Below are 25,441 nucleotides of genomic sequence, written 5' to 3'. Positions count from 1 at the left end.
AGCAGGATTCCCAGTTGTCAGGCTGATGAATAACAGAACCGGTTCTCTTGAAGCTCAAACTAACAGCAAAACCTCTTTCACGGAAACAAGTGTTCAACCAAATAAAACTGATCATTTTTTGGACATGGAGGATCAGAAATTCCTCTTACACTTTCCACAATATAGTCTAAAAAAGCTGATTTGTTTCCTTCTGGAATTTCAGGATTAGTCCCCAAATATGCTTGACGAAAGTCTCTGTAAATAAATTTATTTACATATGAAAGGAAAAAAAACCTTGTCTTTGCACTCCATTCTAAGTTTCTACTGCTCATTGCCCATGAAATGCATTGCTTGTGGGGACATAATTTCTTTTTTGTGCCTTACGAAGTCTGAAAAATGTCTTCCTGTTTAACGGGTTGATTAAAACTGTATATGCTCCAGAAGATAAATATGATTATTTATCATACTTCTCCAAGATAATGACAGTAAAGAAGACAAGGTTGAAAGTCTGTGTGATTTCCTCTCCTCCACATCTAGGGACATTCAGCACACTATACACAGATGGTGCGCCACATAAAGGATCGCATTAACTGTTAAACATTTTTCCTTCCCATTAACTAATTTAACAATATGTCCCTGCTATTAACGAAATAGACAAATTACAGAAAACTTCTGTCAGCTTAATCCCAATTGCTAAAATAGGCCGTTTGCCCAGATGGGATTGTTTTCTGGCCTATCAGGTTTGAAACGTCTAGAAATTTGGCAACCACCAGCACAGATTCTTCCAGTGTTGATTCAGCTCTTCATCCTTAATTGAGTTTCAGGCATGTAACTCTCCGGAGATTGGTGAATGACAGCCTAAATATTGAAGGCTACTCTGCTTGGCATTTTTGTTAGGTGACATGAATTTTCTAAAATGATGAGCTCTTAGGAGCTTGGTTGAAGTCAGCAGATGCTGTAGGTGACAAAAATCACAGCAAAAGCTCCTGAAACTTTTTGTGAGAGTGGGTAGTGGAGCAAATTACCTAGAGAAAACCCATTTCCAGCCAAAAGCACAGAATAAAGCTTGGAATAATAAAGTGATGTAGGAAGGCCTCTCTCTGTGGAAGATGTTTTATGTTCAGCCTTATACATCAACACAGATTTACTTGATCACTCTGTACTTGCCCTGTATGTGTGATTCTATTTTAAAGATATCTGTCCGTGTATTTCACTATGTTAGGATTTCTTGAAGGGCATGTCTGTATATGTCTGTATATGCCTGTATAACTGGGCACCTCCAAATCTAATTCACCTTATCTGTCATAAGGCATTTTTTTTTACAGAACAGTTACACTGATCCAGTGACTAATCCCTACCAGAAGGGGCAGCTCTCTTGTGCCAGGAGTAGCACTTGTCTAGCCCTCCGAGCTCTGAAGCTCTGGAAAAGTACTAATTTTTCTCCTGAGTTTCTCCTGACCTGTGCTCTCACGCAGTCACGGTGCCAACGGGAGGGACGCAAGGGCAGAGCGGCTCTTTTCAGAGGCAGCCAGCAGGCAGGTCGGTCGGATGCTCCGCACAGTTCCAGGAGCAGCCGTTCATTTGGGTACAGCACAAGTCACCCTCCGACCAGTCCCGTCTTTCTCCATTGACTGTGCAGGGAATTTTGGATGACTAATTTAGGTGAGTTATTTAATCCAGATGAAGGCAGATTACCTGAATCCCACTTTAGAAACTAAAGACAAGCAACCTTAAAGACATCATGTGGCACACATTTATATAGTTCACCTTAGTACTTGACCAGTTTTAATGACATGGCTACTTGTTAAACTTGGTAACTCAGCACAAATATGCCTGAGTGCAGGCAACCCAGGTACCATGCACACAAACTAACAGAACACTGAAAATAGTACCATTCTTCATGTGCATATGACGGCAGTATTCACCACAATTTATTTAATATTGGATTACAAGCATCAAGCTAAGGAAAAGATGTCAACTATTACACTTCCAATTTCTTTAAAGATTATTTTAGTGCTGTCATGTTTCATAGGAAAACCAAATTTCTCTATTATTCATCTGACATTTAAAGCTTTTAAAAATGTTCTTTCCTATTAATATAAAGACTTAATCACAAAAGACAGGTTTTAAGCAGACTTTATTAAATCTGACAACTGACTAATTGGACTGTGTGCAATTAATAAAAAAACCTGATACCTCAGTATTCAACAAAGGATTGCTCACTGATAGCATTATTTTTAAATTGCTGCATTTTTACAGATCTACAGTTCTGCAAATACAGCATTTGAGTAAGACATTATTCTTTCTAGTTTACACCCACACTTCACAAGATTGCTGCAGTGTGGAAAATGTCACATTGCTTCTCCTGGTAGCAGAGCCACAGGAACCACGGAAATACAAAAAACTAACCCTGCCCATACACGTCCTTAGCTGAAAAATATTTGTGTAGGACAGACTGGGTGTCTCACTATTTTATACTTTTTTTCACTTACAACTTATATTGCTATATGACTTTAGTAGACACTTTTATGCAAACGATCGGATTCACTATTGTGGGATCCAATTAAAAAAGCTAATACTGAGCAAACAGTGCACTTTGTAGAGATCTCTTCTGACGCTCTGCAGAGGAGCTGAGTAGGTCACTATTGGCATATGGAGTGTTTTAAACTTTCCCTTCAGACATACAAAAATAGTTTGGTTTAGATATTTTCTATGCTGAAAATTTAAATATATCTCCTTTATTTTTAGAAGAATGCACTGTATGCCATACCTTTGGGCTCAGTAACAGAACTGTCAGAATTGACTCCATGGTTATATTCCTAATGGGACACGTAAATGTCAGTGAAAGTACTGTTTCTTTGTTTCCTAGAGACATTTCCTAAAATTCCTCTTAAAAACCAGGATGGGATAAGAGCTTATTGGGGTTTTGTCCTTATATTTACTACTGAAGATCAGTTTCTTCTGTAAGTCTTCATAAGAGAGAGTCTTTTTTCAAGTTGGATCCAACTTGTCTCAAGACAGTTCACCTGCTCACAAATCAACTATACCAAGCACGCTGACAAGTACAATATAATCTTTGTTTTGGTTTGGTTTGTTTTTAAATCTCTTGCTGTTAGATGTTAACTGGCCTCGCCAGGTTCAATGAACTCAGTCAGGAACTTGCTCAGTCTGAGTTTTCTTCTCTGTTGTTCAGATGGGCCACTTCTGCTACATCTGCTCCTGTTCTTGCTGAGACATCTCCAAACGGAGCTTAGTTACTCACTTAGATTTAAGTAAGTCTTCCCATTCAACAGCGGACTCATTATTTTTAGGAATTGCTGGAAATATTGACTGCATTTTAGTTCGGAATTCCTTCATCTATAAAAGAGATTAAAAAATATAATCAATAAACTGTTAATAAAGGAGCAAATAAAGTAGCATCATGAACCCAAGCTTATTGCATAAAATAAGTTGTGTGAGGTAAAGAAGAGGTAAAAAGACTTTAAAAATAACAGAAAATTAAGACTTTCCCTCTGATTATGTTGGTTCAACTAACAAAATGAAAAAAAGCATGAAGGAACCCATAACAACTCGCCCTTCTAAAGCACCACACTGGGGGCACCACTTGCCTGAATTACTTACTGCTGCTATATGAACACACACACACTCTTAAAATGTTTTTGTTTGGAGGAAAATTACCTCAAAAGAATGCACCAGTATTTTTACTGCAGTGCCTTTTTCTACACTTGTAATGAATTAAAGGCCCAATATGTCTGTTCAAAGATTTTAAAACACAGATTAAAGGAAAAATACTGGTCAGCTCTGACAGTTTATGTTTATCCCACCATATGGATACAGATGACAAAACAAAGTCTTGTTCAAACTTACATGTTAGCAGGAAGGAAAACAAGATTCATAACAATATATAGGACCAAGTTTTTCTTTCACTGTTGTTAAATTAAAATGCTGTGAAAGAGGAAGTTTACTAATTTTATACTCTGTGTATCAGTACATTAATATCAGTTGCCAAATCTATGATAACCATTTTATCACCAATGTCTGATTCAGTAGTCCTGGCAGGCCAGAACTGAAATTTAATTTATTTAAAAATCTCTTCTGTTTGAACATAATATTTAGATTCAGCAGGTTTCTTTCTTCCAAGATTTTTACATATCTTTTTACATATATTTTCGACGGATAGGCATGGAAAAATTCAATTGGTGAAAATCCTGTTATAGAAACAGCAGGATGTACAGGGGAAGTCTTGGACTACTGTTTTTAGGACGCTGTACAGAATCTATGACATTCCCGCAGAGAAGACAGGATGTTGTATTCAAGCACTGGACGCAATGACCTCCTGAACACCATCTTCTCTAATATGCCTATATTTTGTGTGGTACGGGTAATCAGGTTTTTTTACAAATACCTTTGGGCCATTTTCTCTTCAGGTCCTTCTGTGTATGAATAATTAGGACAGAGAACTGGTACCTCTTCAGAGAAATGTTGCTGGAATGCCATTATTCAAGTTATAGCTGATACAATGAAACAATTTACAAAGAAATTACCAGTCCTTTACTATGACAATAACTATTATGGATGAAAGCATTTTAGAACTCAAGTCTTTGTGTAAAAATGTCTGGGTACTGCTAATCAAATCAAAATATACATTACATAAAGTAGGATGAAAATTCAGAGCCAAATCATCTTTTTTAAAAAAAAAATCCTGATTGTGTTCTTATGTAAAAACTAATTCACTGTCTGCTTTATATTTTATTCTGATCAGATAGCTGTTTTGATTAATTATTCATTCTTGGTTTTAAAAAATCTTGACAGTCGCCCACAATCGTTCCTAAAATAATATTTTTGCTTCTTATTTAAAACTGAAAAGCTCTCATAGACAGCTAATATTTCCAAGAATAATAAACACCAGAATCAGAGCTGACGTAGAGAAGCAGCCCAAATTACTTTGAATAATTGCTGACAATTAAAGACAAGTATTTACAGTAGGAAGTGTTTTAGGAGCTTTGGCTTAGCTGTTTTTTCCAGTCCTCTGTAATTAAGTTACCCCAGTTCTCTGATGTGCAGAAAGTATTCAATTTACTTAACATTCTTTTTACTTCCTAAAGAGTGAAGTAACTCCTCTCCTCTTTGATCTCACTCTAAGTATTATCTGGGTGTTTGGTAACACAGGAATGGGCCAGATTGTAACATGCTGTAGCTCAGCTGGTATAACTGAATATAGAACATTTTATACCAGCTAATGATCTTGTGCAAAGTGGATTTTTTTGCTGTTTCTAAACTCAGACTTTTAAATTTCTTTTAGTGTCAAATTTAAACAACACACTCATAAGCCCTGCAGGACACCTCTGTTAGTCCACTGAAGACATACAAATCAAAAGGAAAACTAAAAGCAATAATATAAAGCCTCCAAAAACAAGATGATGTGTGGGGGAGCCGTTCAGAAAACTCCAGTGCCTCCTCACATTAACAGCTATCTTATAATTACTAACATGCCAAACCCTAACCCTCAAATGATAAAAGCAATCTTGTCTGGGAAATAAAACACTACAGCTCTATTTCAAAAGAAAAAAAATATTTGTTTAGAAAGCATTAAAACACTGCTGGCAGCTGCAGATTTAAGAATACCCAGATTTTTCTCCCTTCAGAACACTAATTGATGTTCTGCAGGTGAAAGCAACTCATTTCCTGGAAAAGCAATTTCTCCTTAACACGTGGACCAAATCTGAAATATTCAACGTCTTTCTTCTGCTTTTAAGACTCCCTGAGAAATTTCCTCAGCCTTGTCTTCTCAGATTTTGATGCTTATTTGTAAAACCACTTTGCAAGTGATGCCAGACTTAATGTCTCATTTATCACCTCCTCTCTTGCCAGCATCTATATCCTTTTTCCACAAGCCCCCTCTGCACAAAAATAGTTTCTCATTGCAATTCACAACTTTGACCATGTTTCATATTTTCCCACAAACTTTCTTCCTTTTTGATTTTTGGACAGTGAGCTATTTTAATAAATCGTAATGCCAAGCTGATCACCGCTGTGCATTGTCTCCTCAATGTTATGCTTTAGGTTGTCAGCTATTTAAGAAGGACGTTATCTGCAGAGACTGGCAGGGTCTTCACATATGTCTAAACGGGTCCAATTTCTTCACAATACATACATCACAGCTACTAACTCTTACCTAGAAGTTTTCCTTTCTATACAGCTTAGAGGATACTGCACCCTATTATTTCTCTCCACAACAGCTTTTGAGTTCTCACTAATAATACATTAAGCAACGTAACTAGTACTAGTCATGGACTTCTGTTTTCCCTGTCCCTCTCCCAGTACTGTATTTCACAAGGGCTTTGGTCTGGACTTCAAAGGAATCTCCCCTTTCTCTCCTGTTCCACTAATACCACAAGCTTTGGAGTTTCTTCCTCCATTTCCACATCTGTGCTTGTTGCAATCCTGAATGTACTTCCAAATCCTGGCCACTGTCCTCCCTGTACTCACAGCTCCTCTAAAGCTTTGCCACACTGCCTAAAAGCAGACTTTGAAGAATAACTATTCGCTGATGTAACGGAACCAGTGTATACACACATAAATAACCATGGAAATGGCATCCCAAAGTTCCTATCCCTTCTCTCCTAGTGTCAGTGTCTGTGTGCTTATGAACCGTTGTGGTACCAAATTCAAAGCCGTGACTTCTTTCAGTCAGAGACCATGAGCACAGTATCCTGGGCCTTGACTGGCCAAACTCTATTTATATATTTAGGACTAAATTTGGCCTCCAAAGTAACTCACACTGGCCTCGGGGTTGTTCTTGCTTGCACTTGGCTCACGGTATCATACTAGTCCCATTGTAACTCCAGAGGATCCTTGTACTGAAGGTAAAATTTGTTCACCAAACATGTAAATTAACTGTCCTTCACCAACTGGGCTTACCAGTGTCCAGTACGGCAAGCTTCTTTTGAAGATGAAGAACCTAGCTTTACGTTCTAGTAACACTACCCACTTGAGGCGTGAGATTTAGGACCTTGTCCTTACCTGCTTTACCTCGCAGAGGACAAGCACACTTCTTGACAAGGGAAATGCTGCTATTAGGAACCTGTGTCCTGCCTTGCCTTTTCTTTTTCGTAGACGTGCCACTTGGGAGGCTTTTTCTCCTCTCTCCCTCCCTGGAAATCTTCTTCTCTGTTTCCTCCAGATTCCACAATACACATGCCAGTGGTCTCAAATCAAAAGGCATTAATTTAATTATGAAAGCCAGTATGCTACGTACTAAGGACTGGAATGTTTTGAAATAACTCACTGCAATGGCTGCCTCTTTATTATTGTCAGGCACACTGACACTGGGGTACTCAGTTCAACTGTGATAATGTCTTCAATTAATAGTGCAGTAAACCGAGCACTAAAAGCTGAATGTATTTTACCTCTTTCTGCTGCCTTCAGTATCACAGGCCACTCTCGCAGCTGCTGCTTCTGAACCTAGTGGCACATGAACAATTTGTAACACATTTCTTGATTTAACATTCCAGCATGCTCCATTCCTGGAGGCAACTATCTGAAGTGAATTTTACTCAAGTGAATTTTATTTTTTTTATCACAGATATTGCAAAGCTTGACGCTGCTTTTTCCTGCCAAATAAATTACAGTAACTGTTCCACCTCTGACTGTCAGGCTTCTTTCTAAAAGGGTATCATCTACCTTACTGCATTAAATAATCTGTAATAGCTACAGATCGCTGTTATTTTCTTATCTTAACCTAATGATCCTGCCTCAGGTGGCAAAAATATGGGGACCTAAAAGCATCTTCCATTTAATAATCTCTTTTTAATGTACATCGTTGACAGAATGTCACGCAAAAATTGGGATAGCACTATTACTGAGAGCACTTACGTGGCCGTTCATATTAAAATGAATGGAAGAGGGGCTAAAAGAATCTATTTGAATCCTAGAATGAAAGTTTTACAAAGAAATATTCTCCTTAATGTCTGACATTCATAATAGGCCAAGCCAGACTCTAGGAATTATTAGTTTCCTATTTTAGTACCTGTACCAGTAAAAACTGCTTACATTAGCTTCCAAGTGAAACGAGGTTAGATGTCCTGAACTGGAATATTGACTGGCAGCAGAACAGAGTATGTACACGGCCTGTGTTCTCCTCAGCCACCTTCCATGTCACAAGGTATGAAGATGAGATGGGCTGCCCTGGATTTAGGAGAATCGGAGAGGATTGTTCTTGCCACCCTTTTCCAAATCTTAAAATGATCGCTGTCGCCCTTGTTAGCAAACGATTACCAAGGTCTGCACACAGAAATAGCAAGTTATTTGTAGAAAAAGGCAAGTGCTGAGCCCTTACAGTACTTGAAGTGCAGAGCAGGCAGTCTGCTGGCTGAAGGTGATTTTCCAGCTCTCTGTGTGGAATGGGGCGCTCACTGCGGGTCACCCTGTGATGGTTTGCATGCTGACCTCTACCATAATCATGGAAAACAGAGCCCTGGTTCACATTCTTAGATCTTACACTTCATTGACAAAGGCATTATGAATGTTCAGATTAGCCAGAACTACAGATCTATGAAAAGGGCTCCCAGAGGGTTATTCCCAGCAGTACACATCCTAATATTTAACTATGCCACACTATACTGCCATAGTGCACTGTTCACAACCTGTCTGCTGATTCCAGTTTCAGGCTTGCATAGAGAAAAGCAGCAGCAGAATTTTGTTAAACCATCTAGAGAAGTCAAGAGCTTGTATTAACCCCCTGCCCCAGGAGACTTACATACACTTAACCTTATCACAGAATCAATCACAGAGTGTTAGGGATTGGAAGGGACCTCGAAAGATCATCTAGTCCAATCCCCCTGCCAGGGCAGGAACACCCAGATGAGGTTACACAGGAAGGCGTCCAGGCAGGTTTTGAATGTATCCAGAGAAGGAGACTCCACAACCTCCCTGGGCAGCCTGTTCCAGGGCTCTGTCACCCTCACTGTGAAGAAGTTTCTTCTCATATTTAAGTGGAACCTCCTGTGTTCCAGTTTGAACCCATTGCCCCTTGTCCTATCATTGGTTGTCACCGAGAAGAGCCTGGTTCCATCCTCGTGACACTCACCCTTACATATTTATAAACATTGATGAGGTCACCTCTCAGTCTCCTCTTCTCCAAGCTAAAGAGACCCAGCTCCCTCAGCCTTTCCTCATAAGGGAGATGCTCCACTCCCTTCATCATCTTCGTGGCCCTGCGCTGGACTCTCTCCAGCAGTTCCCTGTCCTTGAACTGAGGGGCCCAGAACTGGATACAATATTACTCTCTTTGAAATTAGAGGGCCATTTTAAATGCCTAAAACGAAAGAAACATATAGACTTTTTTTTTTCCCAGAAAACTATCCTTATAAATCTTGTGTAATTGGGTAAAATATGTCATGTGCTTCGTAGAAGAAAAATAACATTAAAATAACCTAAGTGAACTTTACAGAGAATGGGGGAGAGGATCATCACTGTTAAGAACAAAGCTGTCACAGTTCCCAAACCATCACACACATATAGCAGCTTCCCACAGCTACTACATATTCTCAAATTACTGGTGAACTACTGAGAGCTGTCAAGTCACAAGGGTCAGGCTGTCCCTTTTCCAACGACTGGGTCACATGAAGGGATAAAACACATTAAATACTTTCCTCGTATTACTTTTCCAAGTGTGCAGCAGCCATGTTACTCATTCATAAATGAATGCATTTCACAAATGGGAAGATAGCGTGCTTTACTGCCCCCACTTTGTCTGGTTTAACTTCTGTGCGTATGGCACTCAGCTCCCAAATGTGGGATTGTTGACTGGGAGCCCAAAAGTATCTTTCTAAACATTTATCATAAAAGGATGAAGATGCCGTTCTAGTAGAAAAGCCTAAAGAAAACAAACCAGTTCTGGTTTAAGGCTAGATTCATTTGAATATAAAAAAATGAAGTGATTAGCTAATTATGATCAATGGGAACAACAGCTATTAATTTTTATACACCAAGAGAGCAATTTTCTAAACCACAAGCTGAAGAAAAAAAAAGAAGTAACTTCCTTAAGTTCAGAGACACGAGAGTATCCCTTAAAATTTTATACATTTCCATGTTGATCTTTCTGAAATAAAATGCCAAGGACTTAAGTTTTTATAGTATATGTCTCAAAGTAGTGTCTCATTCTCAAGTTTATTCTTATTGATTTCAGTGATGCAGTGATGCTGCATCGGGCTTCAAAATAAAAGGAACAGTAGAAAGTTTGGATTATACAATCCTGTCGCAAAAGATTTTCACGCCATGCAGAAAAAAGGAGTGAAATACTTTTGAAATCACTGAGGAACACACCATTTATATCAGCGGAATCTTACTTTCCAATCTGGGTGCCTGGAAAGGACATCCACGTGATTAGTCTATTATGGTGTATTAGTCATTCCTCCTTAGTCAGCCTGGGCAATTTGAAAAATTAATATTGAAGTAATTTAAAATAGTTGAATATCTAAATGTATAATGCAAGTTGGTTAACGGACTCAAAATCTCAGGATGAGAGTCCCAACTCCATAAGCTCTCTGTGCTGTAATTTGGATTTCTAAATTAAAGTAAAAATATGAATTGTCTGCAAACAGGCAGATCCTGAAAAGTGCAACCTGAGTAATTTTTTTCCTCTGTATGTCCAGGAATTTATGATACGTATCATCCACAAGCAAGACTCATGGCTGGGGAAAGAGCCAGCACAAAACCTAAACTCTTCAGTGGTGTATAAGGCTGGATGCCATGAGAGGGGCTGAATTCCATGCAGGAAACCTGTCAGAGCCGGTGTGACACCCCGAGCCAGGCAGGGATGACCGGGCACCTCCAGGCAAGCAGAGCAGCTGGGATCTTGCACCACACAAGGGTCAGACAAGCGTGGCCATAGCACTACACCGAACGGAGCACGGAAAGATCCCACGGGACTAAGGTGCAGCACGAATAATTCACACCTATCAGATAAGCTTTTATTCAGATTTTTGTTGTTCACTTCAGAGTTCACAGTCACATGCAGCCGAGAAGTGGATCAATCCACTCATCCACTTAGGGCGATGCGGAACTGCTCCACAGAGGCAATTTCAGACCAAAGCCTAAATGTTGCTTTATTCCTTGTAGCTTCTTAGCAGGTTGGTGGCAGCCAACAGCTACGAGTCTCTTCCAAGACAGAGCGGAGTAATTCCTCAAGACAGCTTTAGTTACAGTCTTCCCATATTCTTGAATTACTTGCTTACAGCTGTCCCTGTTCACAAAGCAGATGTGGCAGCTTTCCACTAGGAAAATGCTGATCTTATTCCTTGAATAAGCTTTCTGCCTTATCAAGTATGCAGTGAAGTTCATAGGTTACTTTTTTTTTCTTTACTTCTTGGATAAAATACTAGCAGTACATATGTGTGGAGGCAAGTCTTCTCCACATCAAACTAATTAGGCAACATAAGTAGTACAGAAAAACCCTGTATGAACAGGAGGAGGAAGTGCTAACTTGTTCTAGTACTCCATCTTCTTTTTAAGAGCTTGAATTTAAATTAGTATTGAGAAAATAAAAGAACATTAAAAAACTGGGCAGATTTCCTTTATATTGAAATATATGACCATGAAATAACAAGGAAAATATGTCTATTATGCAATCAAACATAAGCATGATAAAAAATACAGACTGCATGGATAATACTTAGGTGAGGATTAAATACAACTAAAATAAAAAACTAATAACAACAAAAAAGCTAGGAATGACTGTAGAATGATTCTAGGAGACATACTGCTTTTATAGCAACATTTGTTCATTTATGATATAGCATAAAAATTTCAGCCCCTGCAATATGCTTGCACTGGATTGAGATCCATAGACCTTAGTACTATTTACAGATGCCAAACCAAATAATTTTTAAAGACTATGTCTCCATGTTCTCATTTTATTTGTAATTAATTCATCCTTAAAGCCAATACTCCTTTGCATTATATACTGTACCTATGACTATAGTCTCACAAAATTATCTCAAATATCTCTCAAAATAAGCAAGGGATGTTATTATTTTTATGCTTAAAATGGTGATTTAGAGGTTAGATTTCCTCTAGAGAAAAGCAGCCCGCCCAGGAAATGTCCTTAACAACAAAACCAAGGCAAGTATATATTCTCTGTATTGCTTTTAATTGTTTTAGATGTCTCTTCACAGCCGTGCAATTGTTTCTGACTGTGAATATTTTAAAGGTTAAGATCAATGAAAACCAGGATATTTCATTAGGAGTCATCATACAAATGATAAACTAATATTTTATAACTATATTACTCACAAATTGCTAGGCAATTCTTCTCACTATTTTCCCAGCTTTCCATGGAACAGATGTGGAAGCAACAATCACACAAACCTATATATGAATCATCCTGGCCCTTTTCCTATGGAAGAAAGAATGCTTTTATTTCTGAGGAAATAAAACCTCATTTATTGAGGGCATGAAGAGCGAAAGGGCTCTTAAAACATAATTTATCTTGGTTTTTAATTGTTGCATGCTACAAGGGCTGAGAGTGTTGTTCTGCTTTTAAAAGAAGGCTTATAATCGCTCAGAATTTTTTTTAAAAAACCCCAAACATCAGACATTCATAGGTATGTTTTAATTCCTGTCAGGTATTCTATAGCTGCAAGTTTAATTAAAAACAAAAACCTGCTTATTTAAAACAAGGGTTTACAACTCAACTGTAAGTTCTAGAAAACTGTGAAACTAACATTTTTTCCGACCAACAAAAAGATGTGGTGGATCATAACACCTGCGGAATAGATAAATACAATAAGAAAGGCTTAATTTTTTGAAATTGTCATGAAAATACTTGTTTAGGTCAACTGTAACAACAGGGGTTTTAAGAAAACTTCGAACTTTTTACTTTAAAAACAATTTTACTCAGCGAAACACCATTTATTCTTAAATTGAAAATTTAAAACTTCACTGAGCATTTCATATGGAGAATACTGAAATATGATGTTTCAACTACTACTCAACTTAAAAAATTAAATTGTAAATTTGCCAAACTCATTCTTCTCTACAAAATTTACTTCAATACCTCAGTGTTCTGCATCAGAAAACAGCCAGCCCACTGCACCAGGAGTGGGTGCGACAGGGTTCTGCGATTACAAGCTCAAAACCCTGTAATGTAATGCCATGGTAGATAATGCCATGATGGGGAATTTGTTAAGCAGCAAATAAGGTGCCGTTTTGTTTCCAGCCAGTTGCCAATCATTAAGCTTGTGTTTCACATTGCCCATGCCCCTCTGTTTTGTGCAGTGCCTCAGGGAGGATGGCTGTGGTGTGTCTGGACGAGCGCTAGGGTTCAGGTTCCTGCTGGGCATCAGCTTGTGTACTGATGAACAGTCTCAAAAAGCACGAACTGGGTTTCTTCAGGGTGACACAAAACTGAAGAAGCATTCTAGGGGCAGACATAACATATTCCAACTGCAAACAGGCACTCGACCTGTGGGGCAAGGCCAGAATCAGTCCACATTTTTTAAATCCCCCAGAATGGTTGTAGAAGTCAGGTCCTCAGCCCTCAGTTGCTTCACTGCCCCAGTGCTACTGGTTGATGATACTTGCTAATATAGACAGAGCTTCTATGCCCAGAGATAATCAAAAGCGGACTGACTTTAAATATTTTCATAAGAGACTGCAGGAAGCAAGTTAAAAAATTCTGACTCTTACTGACTGCTGGTTATTTTCTGCAAGAGTTGCAATATAAAACTAGAAAACCACCATCTCCTAGGTTCTGAAAATGAATATTTCTCTTTTACGTTATTGAAAAGTAGAACGTACACCATTATCAAACCAAGTTCTCACTGATTCATCACTTCTCCATTTAGGAATAAGAGTTGACTGGAATTTAGTAGGGTTTATTACTTAGCAGCCTGTTCTTAGATTACAACAGTGGTAACTGCAGTCAGGGGATATTAACAACACAACCTGAGACAGTGTAAAATCTTGTATGTCCCTTACCAAGATATACAGATCAGTTACATACTGTCACCCCAGGGTTTTCATGCTGCCACAGAAAGCAGCAGACTGTAAAGCTACAGGGAACCACCGTTAACAACAAAGCCATTTAAGAGCTGGAAGTAGGCATTGTCACAGCACTGTTTTAAGAACCAATAAACCCCAAAGATTAAATAAAAATCTAGTATCACCAAAGCTGGTGCATCACCTCAGTGTCTGGAACAGATCTCAGCAATGACTTGCTTCTGTGGGAAACATAGGCTGTCTCAGAAGGTGTAAGGACGGGGCATCCTGAACTGTGGCTTCAGTTTCTTTCCACAACACAAACTGCTGAGCAATCATGACACTGCTTCACAACGATGGACACAGATTAATTACAGCAGTTGTAACTCAACAAGGAAATATCGTGCCAGTTTGCTCTTGTCGCTTCATCTCTGACTTCGTAAGTGATGACAAGATAACTTCAACAGTCACAAAGCCTAGTGTAATACATATTTTTATCAATCGTCCACTGTCCTGTCGATAATTTATGGCCGGAGGAAACACATCCCTGAACATTACAAATCATAGCACTTCGGCAACGATACCAACTGAAACCACTCTTCCGGGCTTTAACTAACGGCAACACCATTTGCCACGACTGCAATGCTTGTTTAGAAATACGGGTCGCTACAAAACGATACAAACCGCGCATTCCGCCAGTGAGAAAAATAAACGCGGCTTTTTCCCGCGGACGCTGCGCCTGTGCGGCTGTTCCCGCCGGCGCCAGCAGGTGGCGCTGCGGGGCAGCAGAGGAGCCCCCACCTCCCGGCCAATACACAAATAACCGACCTGCGCTGGACTATCATACAGACTGTTTCGTGGTGTTGTGTTTTGTCCCTGAAGCCCAGAAATCGCAGCAGCACCTCGCTGGTTTAGCTCTGCCCTCCCAGGTGTGCGGGAGATGCTCACCGCCCCTTCCTGCAGACACCAGCATGGCTACAAGGCACTGACGCTGACATAAGGGTCAGGCCAATTTGGCCAAACGCATCGTTTCAAACCCGTGCGTGGCTAACGCGAGCAGAGTTCAAAGCACACAGAGCACTGAGCACACCTTTCACTGCACCTCTCCAAATCCACCGACGAGCTTTGCTCTCCTCGCCCTTCAAAGCCAGCCCAAGCTCCGGCGTGCACAGACCTCAGCCGTCTCCACGGGCTGGGCAGCCAGGAGCGGAACTGCTCAATAGCTTTCCTGGCCAAGCCAGCTATATTTCGAGATCTCCTAGTTCTTGTACTCTTTTTTTGTATGATTCCTGCCAACCCAATTTTCCACTGTGGCTTTTTGTAGTTTACTCCTGGATGTGACATGAGGCACTAAACAACACTTAGCAACTCAGTTCTGCTTGGCTCGGATCTCCCCTCCAAACTTTGGAAGTGAAAGTCAGTCCTTTATTTGCTTTGATCCCACAAGATAGTCACAGGGAAAGAGCTGGCAATGGGTTTGAGAAAGTTAATGTATTCCTCATGTGACAGAAGCACTTTCTTATGTGCCAGATGAAACACCTGCAGTGCTCACAATCAGAATTTTATTATGCTTAACAATTTAATAACCAGAGACTGTCAGTATTACCAGTAGCCTCACACTAACAAAGCTGCTGCCCAGCAGAGTCAGATCACTAATTAGCAGGTGAAAAAGGCAGCAGGTTACTGTTAAAGGCAGTAACGTGAAGGAGCTGAGCAGAACTTCTCTTTGTCCAGCTGCCAAAGCTTTAGTTCTTACGTTTACAGAGATTCCTGGCATCAAAATGAGTTGAGTCTCCCCTCAGGTCACATATAGTATAGCACTTTCAGAGGCTAAAGTCTGCCTTAAGTTCATACCTTTCAAATGTCGACAACTGATGCTAGGTTTGAAATTGTGACTTGAACTTCTGCAGGTATTGGGAACCTGCATGTACTGCAGAGCAACTGAACTCCCAGCACTCAACCACACTGAGGACTCGAGATGTTTTTATTCAGGCAAATCTGTAAGAGCCTATTTTTAAAATGCTTAACTGAAATGAAAATGTTCATTTGAAAATGCTGAGCTTAGTGTAAAATCTACAGTGTTTTTCCTGGTCTGAACAGTTTCTGTGGAAAGAAACATTATTTCACTCAGTGATAACTTCAGTAAACAGTTTCCCCCAAAAAAACTTTATTTTTGTGGCTATCTAATGATTATTAGACACAATATATGCATCTAATATGTCTTCTTAAAAATCAATATTTTAACTGATTGTTAATCTATTACCTCTGCTTACATGACAGCCATCAAGAACTTTCAAAAGCATCACAATGTTCACCAGAAATAGGAAAATAAATTAAATAAACAGGCCCATCTTAAAATGAGCATATGTTTAAGAGTCCAGAACTAATAATGTACCATCCAGCTTATAACCCTTATTTAATCTCAGCTGTTCAGGAAGATGATGTTTAAGCACAAAAATACTATCTTTCTACAGTCAGTGTTTGCTTGTGAGTGATATGTTAAAATAGTATGCAAAAAGTTTCAACAACAATCAAAGATTATTTACTCTGGAAATACATTTTTAATGATCATGAACTTCTTTTCTTTGGTCAGAATATTTCATTTTTAAGATCTCCATTTGTACCTGCAGCAATTTAAAATGTATATATATTCGATTTTAACAGATACATAGTCAAACAGGAAAATAAATGTGTGACAGGAAATTCACAAGTTGCTAATTTTTGATTCTGCAATAATGAGTAGTGCTATTGCATGTGTTTCTTTTCTGCACTGGGAATTTAAAAGTCTATAGTGAATGCAACAAATATGTCAGTTGAGAGCAGAGAGCGAGCTTTTCAAAACCATGTGCAGACATAGCCTCTTGACAGAAATCTGCTTCCTTGAGTGCCTGCACTTCACACCCTGCACTATGGTGAAACATAAGCACTCCACAACAGAAACCAAGAACACCAGGTGTTTGCAAGAGCCCCTTAAAATACAGTTTCTCCCACCTCCTTTCAACACTAACGCAACACAGAATATAATCAGGTGCAGCTTTCTGACTAGGAATACCCCACGACTCTCCAACACACCCTGCAATGTGCTGTGTGCTTCTCACGCAAGAGACACTGCTGTCAGGTAGCCAGAAGCCCCCATCAGACTCTGACATGTCCTGGGGCTCAGCCATCTCAAGCTCAAGTGGATATGCCCGGTTGGGCAGCCTCAAGGAAAGTGGCCTCCCAGGGAACCAGGAAACTGTGGGTCTAGGACAGCACTTCTCAAGGAAGTAAAAATTAAGCTTACTGAGAAACAGTTAATGTAAATTGCAGACTAGGGTCAGATTCTGCTGTCCTTTGGCAGGAGCAGAAGTATTCTGACAGAATGGAAGTAAGAATCAGCAGTGTGGTGTGAAATGAATGAACCCTTTTGGCTGATGATGTAACTACAGTAAACTGAGTGGACCGTTGTAGCTCAGCATGCAGAGAGCATGATCTGGTACTCCCACTCTTCCTCCCCAATCTCTGCCATTCCACTACAGCCTCACAAGGAGGACCTGAGTTTAAAGAAAATGTGTTCTAGATGCCTCCTATGTTCTGCTATGCTTTTTTGGTGTTCTGCCTTCCTTTACTGGCTCCTATCGAGAATCAACATTGGAAACTAAGGAATAAGGGATTGTGTAGTGCTGTATGTTGGGACCCAAATCGTGACCTACAGGATATATCAGCAGAGTAGACAAGAAGTGAGAACTTGAATAAAGATATTAATGAGAAGAGTACTAGGGGTACTGGGGTGGAATAGTATCTTCTTCCTTTCAGTTTTGGGAGACATTTTGCTGAATATATAAATAATTTGCCACAGAAGGTAAAGGAAGTCTATTCATTCTTAGTCCTAAAGAGCATGCAGATAGTTCTACCCGACTTATAGCTGCAGGAGACTCTTAAGTCATGGTTCATTCCTAGGGGAAAACAAAAATGCTTACACGAACTTTAGCATTCACACTCAACACTGTGAAACGCTGGAACACAAGCAGTTTAGTAAAGATAGCCTTAGCCCCTTAGGACATACACATGCTTCCCGAGTTTCTTTGCCTTGACATGGCAGGTCACGGACCACCATTCTATTGCATGTTAAAATCTTCTGCCCCCTTGCCCCTCCCAGAAATGCACTAGAAAGCAAACTGGTTTCCTCTTAGTTTTTCTTATGTCCCCAGTGTCCTGATGCAAAAAATAGGACTTGGACAAATAAATGGATTGCTCTAAAGATAGGATTCAGGGGGTAGCCTTTGATTCAATAAGCAAAGGACATAGAAAGTCTGCAGCTACTATTTTAGTCTTTAAATTAGAACATCGGCTCTTTTGTGAAGAATCTGAAACATCTGTGCAAATAAACATAAGCACGACAAAACTGTTCCTCCCCCAAAATTGTCTCCTCCCATAGTGTCCCGGTTTTTGCAGATGTAAGAACACCTTCCCTGTGTGCACATGCTCTGGTTAGTCACCCTACATGTGGTGAATGGAGGTGTAACTCTTAGGCTGAAGTAGTATAGAGATGCCACCTCAAGATACATTACCCAAGGAAAAATACAGTATTTGAGGGGATCATACTTGCTACTCACACTGTGCACATCCAGGGCCTTCCAGATGGCAAAACTGAGCAATCCAACGCCACACCATGCGTAGAGTGAGCCCCATCCGAGGGCTCGTAAGGCCAGTGATGAACCACTCTCTGGTAATGCAGCTGTTGCCGTAATCCCCTAGAACCAAAAAAAAAGTGATCAAGACAAAGTGAACAGTAACTGGAAAAAAATATTAACTAAAAAAAAGTTAACTTAGTGATGTAGAATATTTCCTGACTTGCCAGCTGTACTAGTGCAGCCACAGAAGTTCTATCACAGATGTCAGCAGACCTGAAGAGCCAAGCAAGGGGTGGATGAGCTGCTTTCGTCGTTGCCAGTACCACTGGGGATGGTTTTTATTACCCAGAAATGCCGAAGTCAACTGTTTCATGAGCACAAGAATCCAATGCTCAGCTATTCCACCAGTGAAAATACAAAACTCAATCAAAACCAGTCACAAGCCCATATGCCAGTGACATCAGAACATAATCATTGTATATCATTCATTCTGGTAATTTTCCTTGGGAGGTTTGGGTGGGAGGCAACTGTTGGCACTCCTGAAATAGATTAGGTAACTGGAGGAACCTGAGTAGCTTTCAGCTTGACACAGAGAGGCTGTGACAGTGACCAAGAGATTATTTTTGAGGGGCTGCAAGTCTGAAGGAGCTCCGGAAACCATACAGGGAAATTACATAAAGAGCAAACGATGACACTAAACCCCATCACCCTGCAGAGTCCACCAAATCGCAACACAGAAAATGCTCTGCAGTCTCCATACTTCCCATTTTTGTCAGAAACAAGAATAGGTGGTTTTAACCACTTGTTAAGATACTGCTGCATAGAAGTCTGCCATGAGACATGTCCTGAAAACACAAATCACTGTCACTTGGAAAAGCCACCTCAGGCCAAGAAGAGTGGAGACTCAGCCATGATGGGGTCCCAGCCACGATGAAACCTTTTCTGCTGCAGCACATAAACGTACATTGCAGCTGCCAAGGGCGTAAGCCACACACTGGCTGACATCAATCAATTCACGCTGCACGTTGACCATCAGCCAACCATTCTCATCCCACAATGCCCACCTTGCTGTACATACTGGGTATAGGACAGCTCCAGGGTATGTAGCCCACACAAGCAGGACAGACATAATCCTCTTGCTCAGAGTGGTAAATGTCAATAAGAGGGTTTGTTTTTTTCCCCTTGAACAATCATTGTTTAATTCTTCACACAGAAACGCAGATTCTGGAAGGCAACTGTTAAAGACTGGCATCTACAGTCCTTATACAACCAAATGGTCCTACTTACTGGGTATCTTGGGAAAACAATCATTGCTCAGAGGTAAACATAAATGAGTGCAAGCATGAGTTATTAAATGATATAAAATTAATATTAAATGACAAATTATTTCACTTACAGTCTTAAATACTGAAAAGTGAAATTAACTTGCAGAAGGATCCAAAAAGTTTTAATCCAAAACGTGCCAAAGAGCTGCACTTTTCTTTCCACCACAAAAAGTGGGAAAAAAATCTTTTGTATTCTTGCTTTAAAAAGACTTTTTTAATGGCTCTCTTTCTTCTCTGATATAATTAAACATATGTAGTGCCTATCACAGAATCACACAGAATCACAGCATGTTAGGGATTGGAAGGGACCTCAAAAGATCATCTAGTCCAATCCCCCTGCCGGATCAGGAACACCTAGATGAGGTTACACAGGAAGGCGTCCAGGCGGGTTTTGAATGTCTCCAGAGAAGGAGACTCCACAACCTCCCTGGGCAGCCTGTTCCAGGGCTCTGTCACCCTCACTGTGAAGAAGTTTCTTCTCATATTTAAGTGGAACCTCCTGTGCGCCAGTTTGAACCCACTGCCCCTTGTCCTATCATTGGTTGTCACCGAGAAGAGCCTGGCTCCATCGTCGTGACACTCACCGTTTACATATTTATAAACATTAATGAGGTCACCCCTCAGTCTCCTCTTTTCCAAACTAAAGAGACCCAGCTCCCTCAGCCTTTCCTCATAAGGGAGATGCTCCACTCCCTTCATCATCTTTGTGGCCCTGCGCTGGACTCTCTCCAGCAGTTCCCTGTTCTTCTTGAACTGAGGGGCCCAGAACTGGACACAATATTCTAGATGCGGTCTCACCAGCGCAGAGTAGAGGGGAAGGAGAACCTCTCTCGACCTACTAACCACCCCCCTTCTAATACACCCCAGGATGCCACTGGCCTTCTTGGCCACAAGGGCACAGTGCTGGCTCATGGTCATCCTGCTGTCCACCCTGACCCCCAGGTCCCTTTCCCCTACACTGCTCTCTAATAGGTCATTCCCCAACCTATACTGGAACCTGGGGTTGTTCCTGCCCAGATGCAAGACTCTACACTTTCCCTTGTTATACTTCATTAAATTTTTCCCCGCCCACTATGTATTTGGTCAGTGAAATAGCAGTGAAGTAGTAGTTTTGACTTCGTATATATTGAAATGTTAAAATGATCCTCAGATAGGCCTCAGCATTAATGCTTTTCCTTAGGATTTAGCTGTAGGCACAGTTACTCAAAGACAAACACACACTTGCAAAGGGCACAAGCAAAATGTATCTCAATCCTTACTTATTCTGATCTGGGCATCCCAAAGGGGAAGCTGTTAAGAATACAATGCTCTGGAAGCATGTGTGTATACATACATGCACGCAGACAAAAACAGCAGAGACCTCTAGTCACACTATTATACCAGGTCCTATTATTTCCTTACCACAGCTAATGAACTCTTATAACTCTTTCAGTAGAGACTGCTCTGAGAAGATTTAAAATGCTGAGGATTATTTCTGACATTTTTCCTGTTTCCATAGTCTAACCACATACGACAACATGCAGAAAAAAAAATCTCCCATTTGGAAGATGGGAAATGAACAGACAAAAATATCCTCTACACAGGATCTTTAAATAGGAGTCATCATCATCATCTGTGAAAATTGCTGGCAAAAAAGAAACCCACCCAAATGCTATTTAAATGCTTGACTGCCCCAGGGGGAAGAAAAAAGAAAAAAAGGTAAATGGAAACTATTGATCTGGTTTTACTGACAGCAGTCAAACAGAGTTCAGTCACAGGCTGATTCCTCAGGGTATTAAGTACACGGATAAGGATTTCTGTAAACAACAGAGTTTTTTACATGATTATCAGATATGCTGTTCAGAGCATCAAGAAAGCTGATGAAGAAAACGCTAAAAAAATTTAAAAGACAACAGTAGCATGGGAGAAAAAGATGTCACCAACAAAATAACATTTTTAAGAGAATTGAGTTTTATTCATGAGCCCGTTATTCTATGCACAGATTGTTTTATCTTAATTACTGCTCCTATATATTTTAAAAAAGCAACTCTTTAATTTAAAAAATAAGCTATCAAACAATATTTGAGTCTTTCTAAAAACCAGGCCAGGAAAATATAAGGCAGAGTTAACTGTTTTGGTTACCAAAATATACGCTGCTTTTTTTTTTTTTCTTTTTCTGAAGGATACAAGCAGGAAGTGGGAGAAGGAAAAATCATGGGTTTTTTTCTCAGACACAGGTCTCAATCCTGCTAACTATCCCTTTGTGGATAAGAGTGTCTGAAAGGAAGCAGTGCCTAAAATAAATAGTGTGCTCAACTGTTTTGGTTGATTGTATTCAGCATGTTCAGGGTTTTGTATGACCTAACCCATTGTAAAATTAAACACCTGGAAAATACTGGTAAAACTGGACACTTATCACAAGGAGGCTACTACATCTGAGCATTTAATTTTAACACCCTCCTAATAATCTCTTAATTGAAGGTCTCTGAAGTGGTTCATCACAAAACAGGATTAAGTAATCTCAGTTTTGAGCCAATCTGGGCACCAGTTCTACAAATGCTTATATTTACTTAACTTCACTACCATGTAGGAGGAACAGTAGGTGCACCTTCAGCTTTCTCTCTTGCCAGTAACACTGATGCTACTGAATGCAGTCATGAAGCCATGATGCTGTGATGCTACAGCTTCACCTCTAAATTGCTATTTTTTTTTCCCCATAAAACTATTTAAATCTGTCCCAGGCTGCACTATGCTTGCTTCCTGTTTCTACTCTGACTCGCACACCACCATTTCACTGACATAAAAACTGGCCAAAGCCACCAAAGATGCTGAAAGAATAGGTCTCACATTTCTTCCCAACACTGAGCATCAATTCTCATTCCTTTGTACAGCCGAACTCCACATATATCAACATTTCTCTAAAGCATTTGATGCATTGTTTTTTCCTGTGTATCAATTGGAAAATAGTTTAAAAGGAACAAACCTTACTGAACCAGTCTGGGTTCTTCTTTTTTGTCATGGCCAGTGTGGTGCCAAAACCTGCTATCATTCCTGCTGTAGCAACGGTACCTAGAAAAACCCCACCTGCCAAGAAAAGTTTAAGAAATAAAAATCAAGATTTTTTTTTTCCTAAGAGCAGAAAACCAAAATCAAACCTGTTTTGAAAATAAAACCTGAAAAATCAAGATCTGTCAGCACATGCTGAAGGGAAAGCACAAGCTGTCCACATTATTTACAGTAACTCAATATGGCAAGCAAGAAAGAATATTTTGAAATACAGAATTTTGAAAATCAATAGCAAGTGTATGTATTTTTAAACCAGGCAAACAACAAAAAAAATCACTGAAATCCCAGGATGCCTCTTCACAGTAGTTCCAAATTACCACTGCTCCCCCAGCAGCTTCTCTCACTCCAGAGCTACTACAATAATCTGGTTGTCTGGCGATGCCTCACTCTGCCCCAAAAGGAAGATGTTATTCTTTTTGTTGCACCATTTCTTATTTTAAATGGCCACCTGAAAATTCACCAGTATCTTGGAAGACTGTTGTAAAAGCAACACTTGTTCTTCAGCTTTCTCTGTTTTATGTTCTAAGGCTCTATTTTAAAAAATAAGATGACACTAGCAGGATGCTTTCCCAAGATAGGAAGCATTCCTTGCTTGTCAGTTCTTTCAGAGTGTTTCCAAAGTCACTTGGAGTCCCTTGATCCCTTCTAGTTCTTGCATCAGAAAGGCACATGTAGCCAGACCAGGACACTTTTAAGAAAAAGGCTTGTTACAAAGACTGAGTGCACTGTATGAAACCATCTGATTTGTACTGAAAAACCATATTAATAAATATTTTTTCCAGGGAGTTACATGTTGTTCCTTTGCATTTACTGATACCCAGCCTGTGTTTGCTAGTGAGGTAATTAAAAACTGTCTGGAATAGCCAGTAAGAAGCAAAACACGCTTATCTTAGGTCTTCTAAGAAACTAATTACCCTACTATTGTGACAGAGAAGTTCACTGTGCCCATGTCAGAGAAATCCATAAAGTACTTCTGCCTGGGAGCAGGAAAACCTCACACATTGCTGGAACTTTGCATGCCCACAGCATTCTACATTTCAAGGTCTACCAGCCAACAATGCTGCCCTGTTTTGAGAAATAATAACCGCGTTTAAATTAATTTCTCCTCAAATAGGAGGAGCTCCACGCACAGCCTCCTTGGAGGGGCAGGAAAGCATTGCAAGGGGTAGGCAAAGCGTGTGGCAGGAGGGAACGGTGCCCCCACGCTGGCACGCTCACAGAGACACAGTTCCCCGGTATCTGCAGGGGGCACGTCCACCCGACCTGTCTCCCCTCGCCGGTATCTCCCGACCGACCGCGGCGGCGCCGTGACGGGGCAGCGGGAGCAGCTCCGGCCTCCGCTCCGCCAGGGGGCGCGGGCAGCCCGAGCGGTCGCAGGCAGCGGCCCGCTGGCGCCCGGCTGGAGCCACGGCTCGCTGTCCGCCGCCGCTCCGCGCCGTGCGGCTGTCCGGGAGGCCGGGCTCGCCCTCGCCTCCGCTCCCCCGCGGGGATCCAGCCCGGGAGACCCGCTCGGCTCGCTACGGAAACTGTGGGGAACCCGCGGCGCTGTCACCCGAACCAGCCGCCTCTTTCGCAGCGGCTCCCACCCCCTCAGGGCGTCCCGGCAGGGCTGGGTGGCCTCCCGCTCGCACCCCGCAGGGCTGAGCTGCCTCAGCCCCCTCCCCCGCCTCGGCCCGGGCGGGCTTCGAGCCCCCCGGCGGGGCGAGGGAAGGAGGCGGCTCCTCTCAGCGGCTGCCGGCTCGGGAGCCCCGTGTCCTGTCCCCTGGCCAAGGGGCGACAGGCGCCCGCACCGCTGAAGGGAAAAGGCGGGCGGCGATGTAGCGCCTGCCTCACCGCACCCAGACACCTCGGCCACTGCCACCCCCAAGCGCTTCGGCTCCTCCCTGGGGACGGGAGTCTGGGGCACGACTCCGGGCTACGGCAAGCGGGGCACGGAAACGCCGCCACGGCTGCTGCTCCCGCTGCCGCTGGTCCCCGACCCCTGCACGGGAGGGGGGCAGGCGAGGGGAGGGCTGGCTGCACCTTTGATTAGGAAGAGCTTGTCCTGGGACGCCGCAGGGCTCCCGGCCCCCCGCGGCAGGGAGGGCCCGCGCCCGGGCTCCGGCGGAACCGCCGCCGCTGCCCCATCCTGGGCGTCCCCGCGGGCAGCCGCCCCCATGGCCCGGGGAGCGGGAGGAGGAACAGGCAGCTGCGGGCTGCAACCCGGAAGGAAACGGAGCTGGACCGGCACACGCAGCCGCCCTTCCTCTTCCTCCGCGGCCGCGCAGTCGGGCGGGGGGACCCGCCGCCCGGAGGGGTTGGCCGGGTGCTGCCACCCCCCGGCGAGACCGGGGGAGCCGCTGGCCAAGGCGGCGGGGGAGCCGGGGGGCGCTCGCCCGAGGGGCGGTGCCGGCTGCGGAGGCTGCTGCGGCTCCCCTGGGAGCCCGGGCCGTCACCTGGGGCGGGCGGGCCTGGTGGAGCACGTCCCGGGGCACTGGGGTTCTCCTCGGGCGCTGGCGT

At 41.9% G+C, this 25,441-nt stretch overlaps 1 protein-coding gene across 3 annotated transcripts; it reads right to left on the bottom strand.

Annotated features, from left to right (window-relative positions):
* Window positions 1-1,724: 1,724 nt before the first annotated feature.
* On the bottom strand, window positions 1,725-25,139 carry TMEM242 (transmembrane protein 242). 3 transcript variants are annotated; one of them, XM_065631739.1, is made up of 4 exons: window positions 24,965-25,134; window positions 22,860-22,960; window positions 18,555-18,692; window positions 1,725-3,336 (listed from the first exon to the last, which is right to left on the bottom strand). In XM_065631739.1, exons 1-4 carry the CDS (start codon window positions 25,098-25,100, stop codon window positions 3,238-3,240), a joined length of 474 nt encoding a protein of 157 aa, XP_065487811.1. In that variant the 5' UTR covers window positions 25,101-25,134; the 3' UTR covers window positions 1,725-3,237. The 3 variants fall into 3 exon arrangements, with proteins under 3 accessions (XP_065487811.1, XP_065487813.1, XP_065487812.1); XM_065631741.1 differs by having other exon boundaries at window positions 3,255-3,336; window positions 18,544-18,692; window positions 24,965-25,137; XM_065631740.1 differs by lacking the exon at window positions 1,725-3,336 and adding an exon at window positions 12,992-13,444 and having other exon boundaries at window positions 24,965-25,139.
* Between the last annotated feature and the right edge of the window lie 302 nt (window positions 25,140-25,441).

This window comes from Caloenas nicobarica, chromosome 3, assembly GCF_036013445.1.
Source record: "Caloenas nicobarica isolate bCalNic1 chromosome 3, bCalNic1.hap1, whole genome shotgun sequence".
In the NCBI taxonomy this organism is placed as follows: Eukaryota; Metazoa; Chordata; class Aves; order Columbiformes; family Columbidae; genus Caloenas; species Caloenas nicobarica.
Note: the sequence above shows the minus strand (reverse complement) of the source record. Positions and strands in the feature narration are given on the sequence as shown.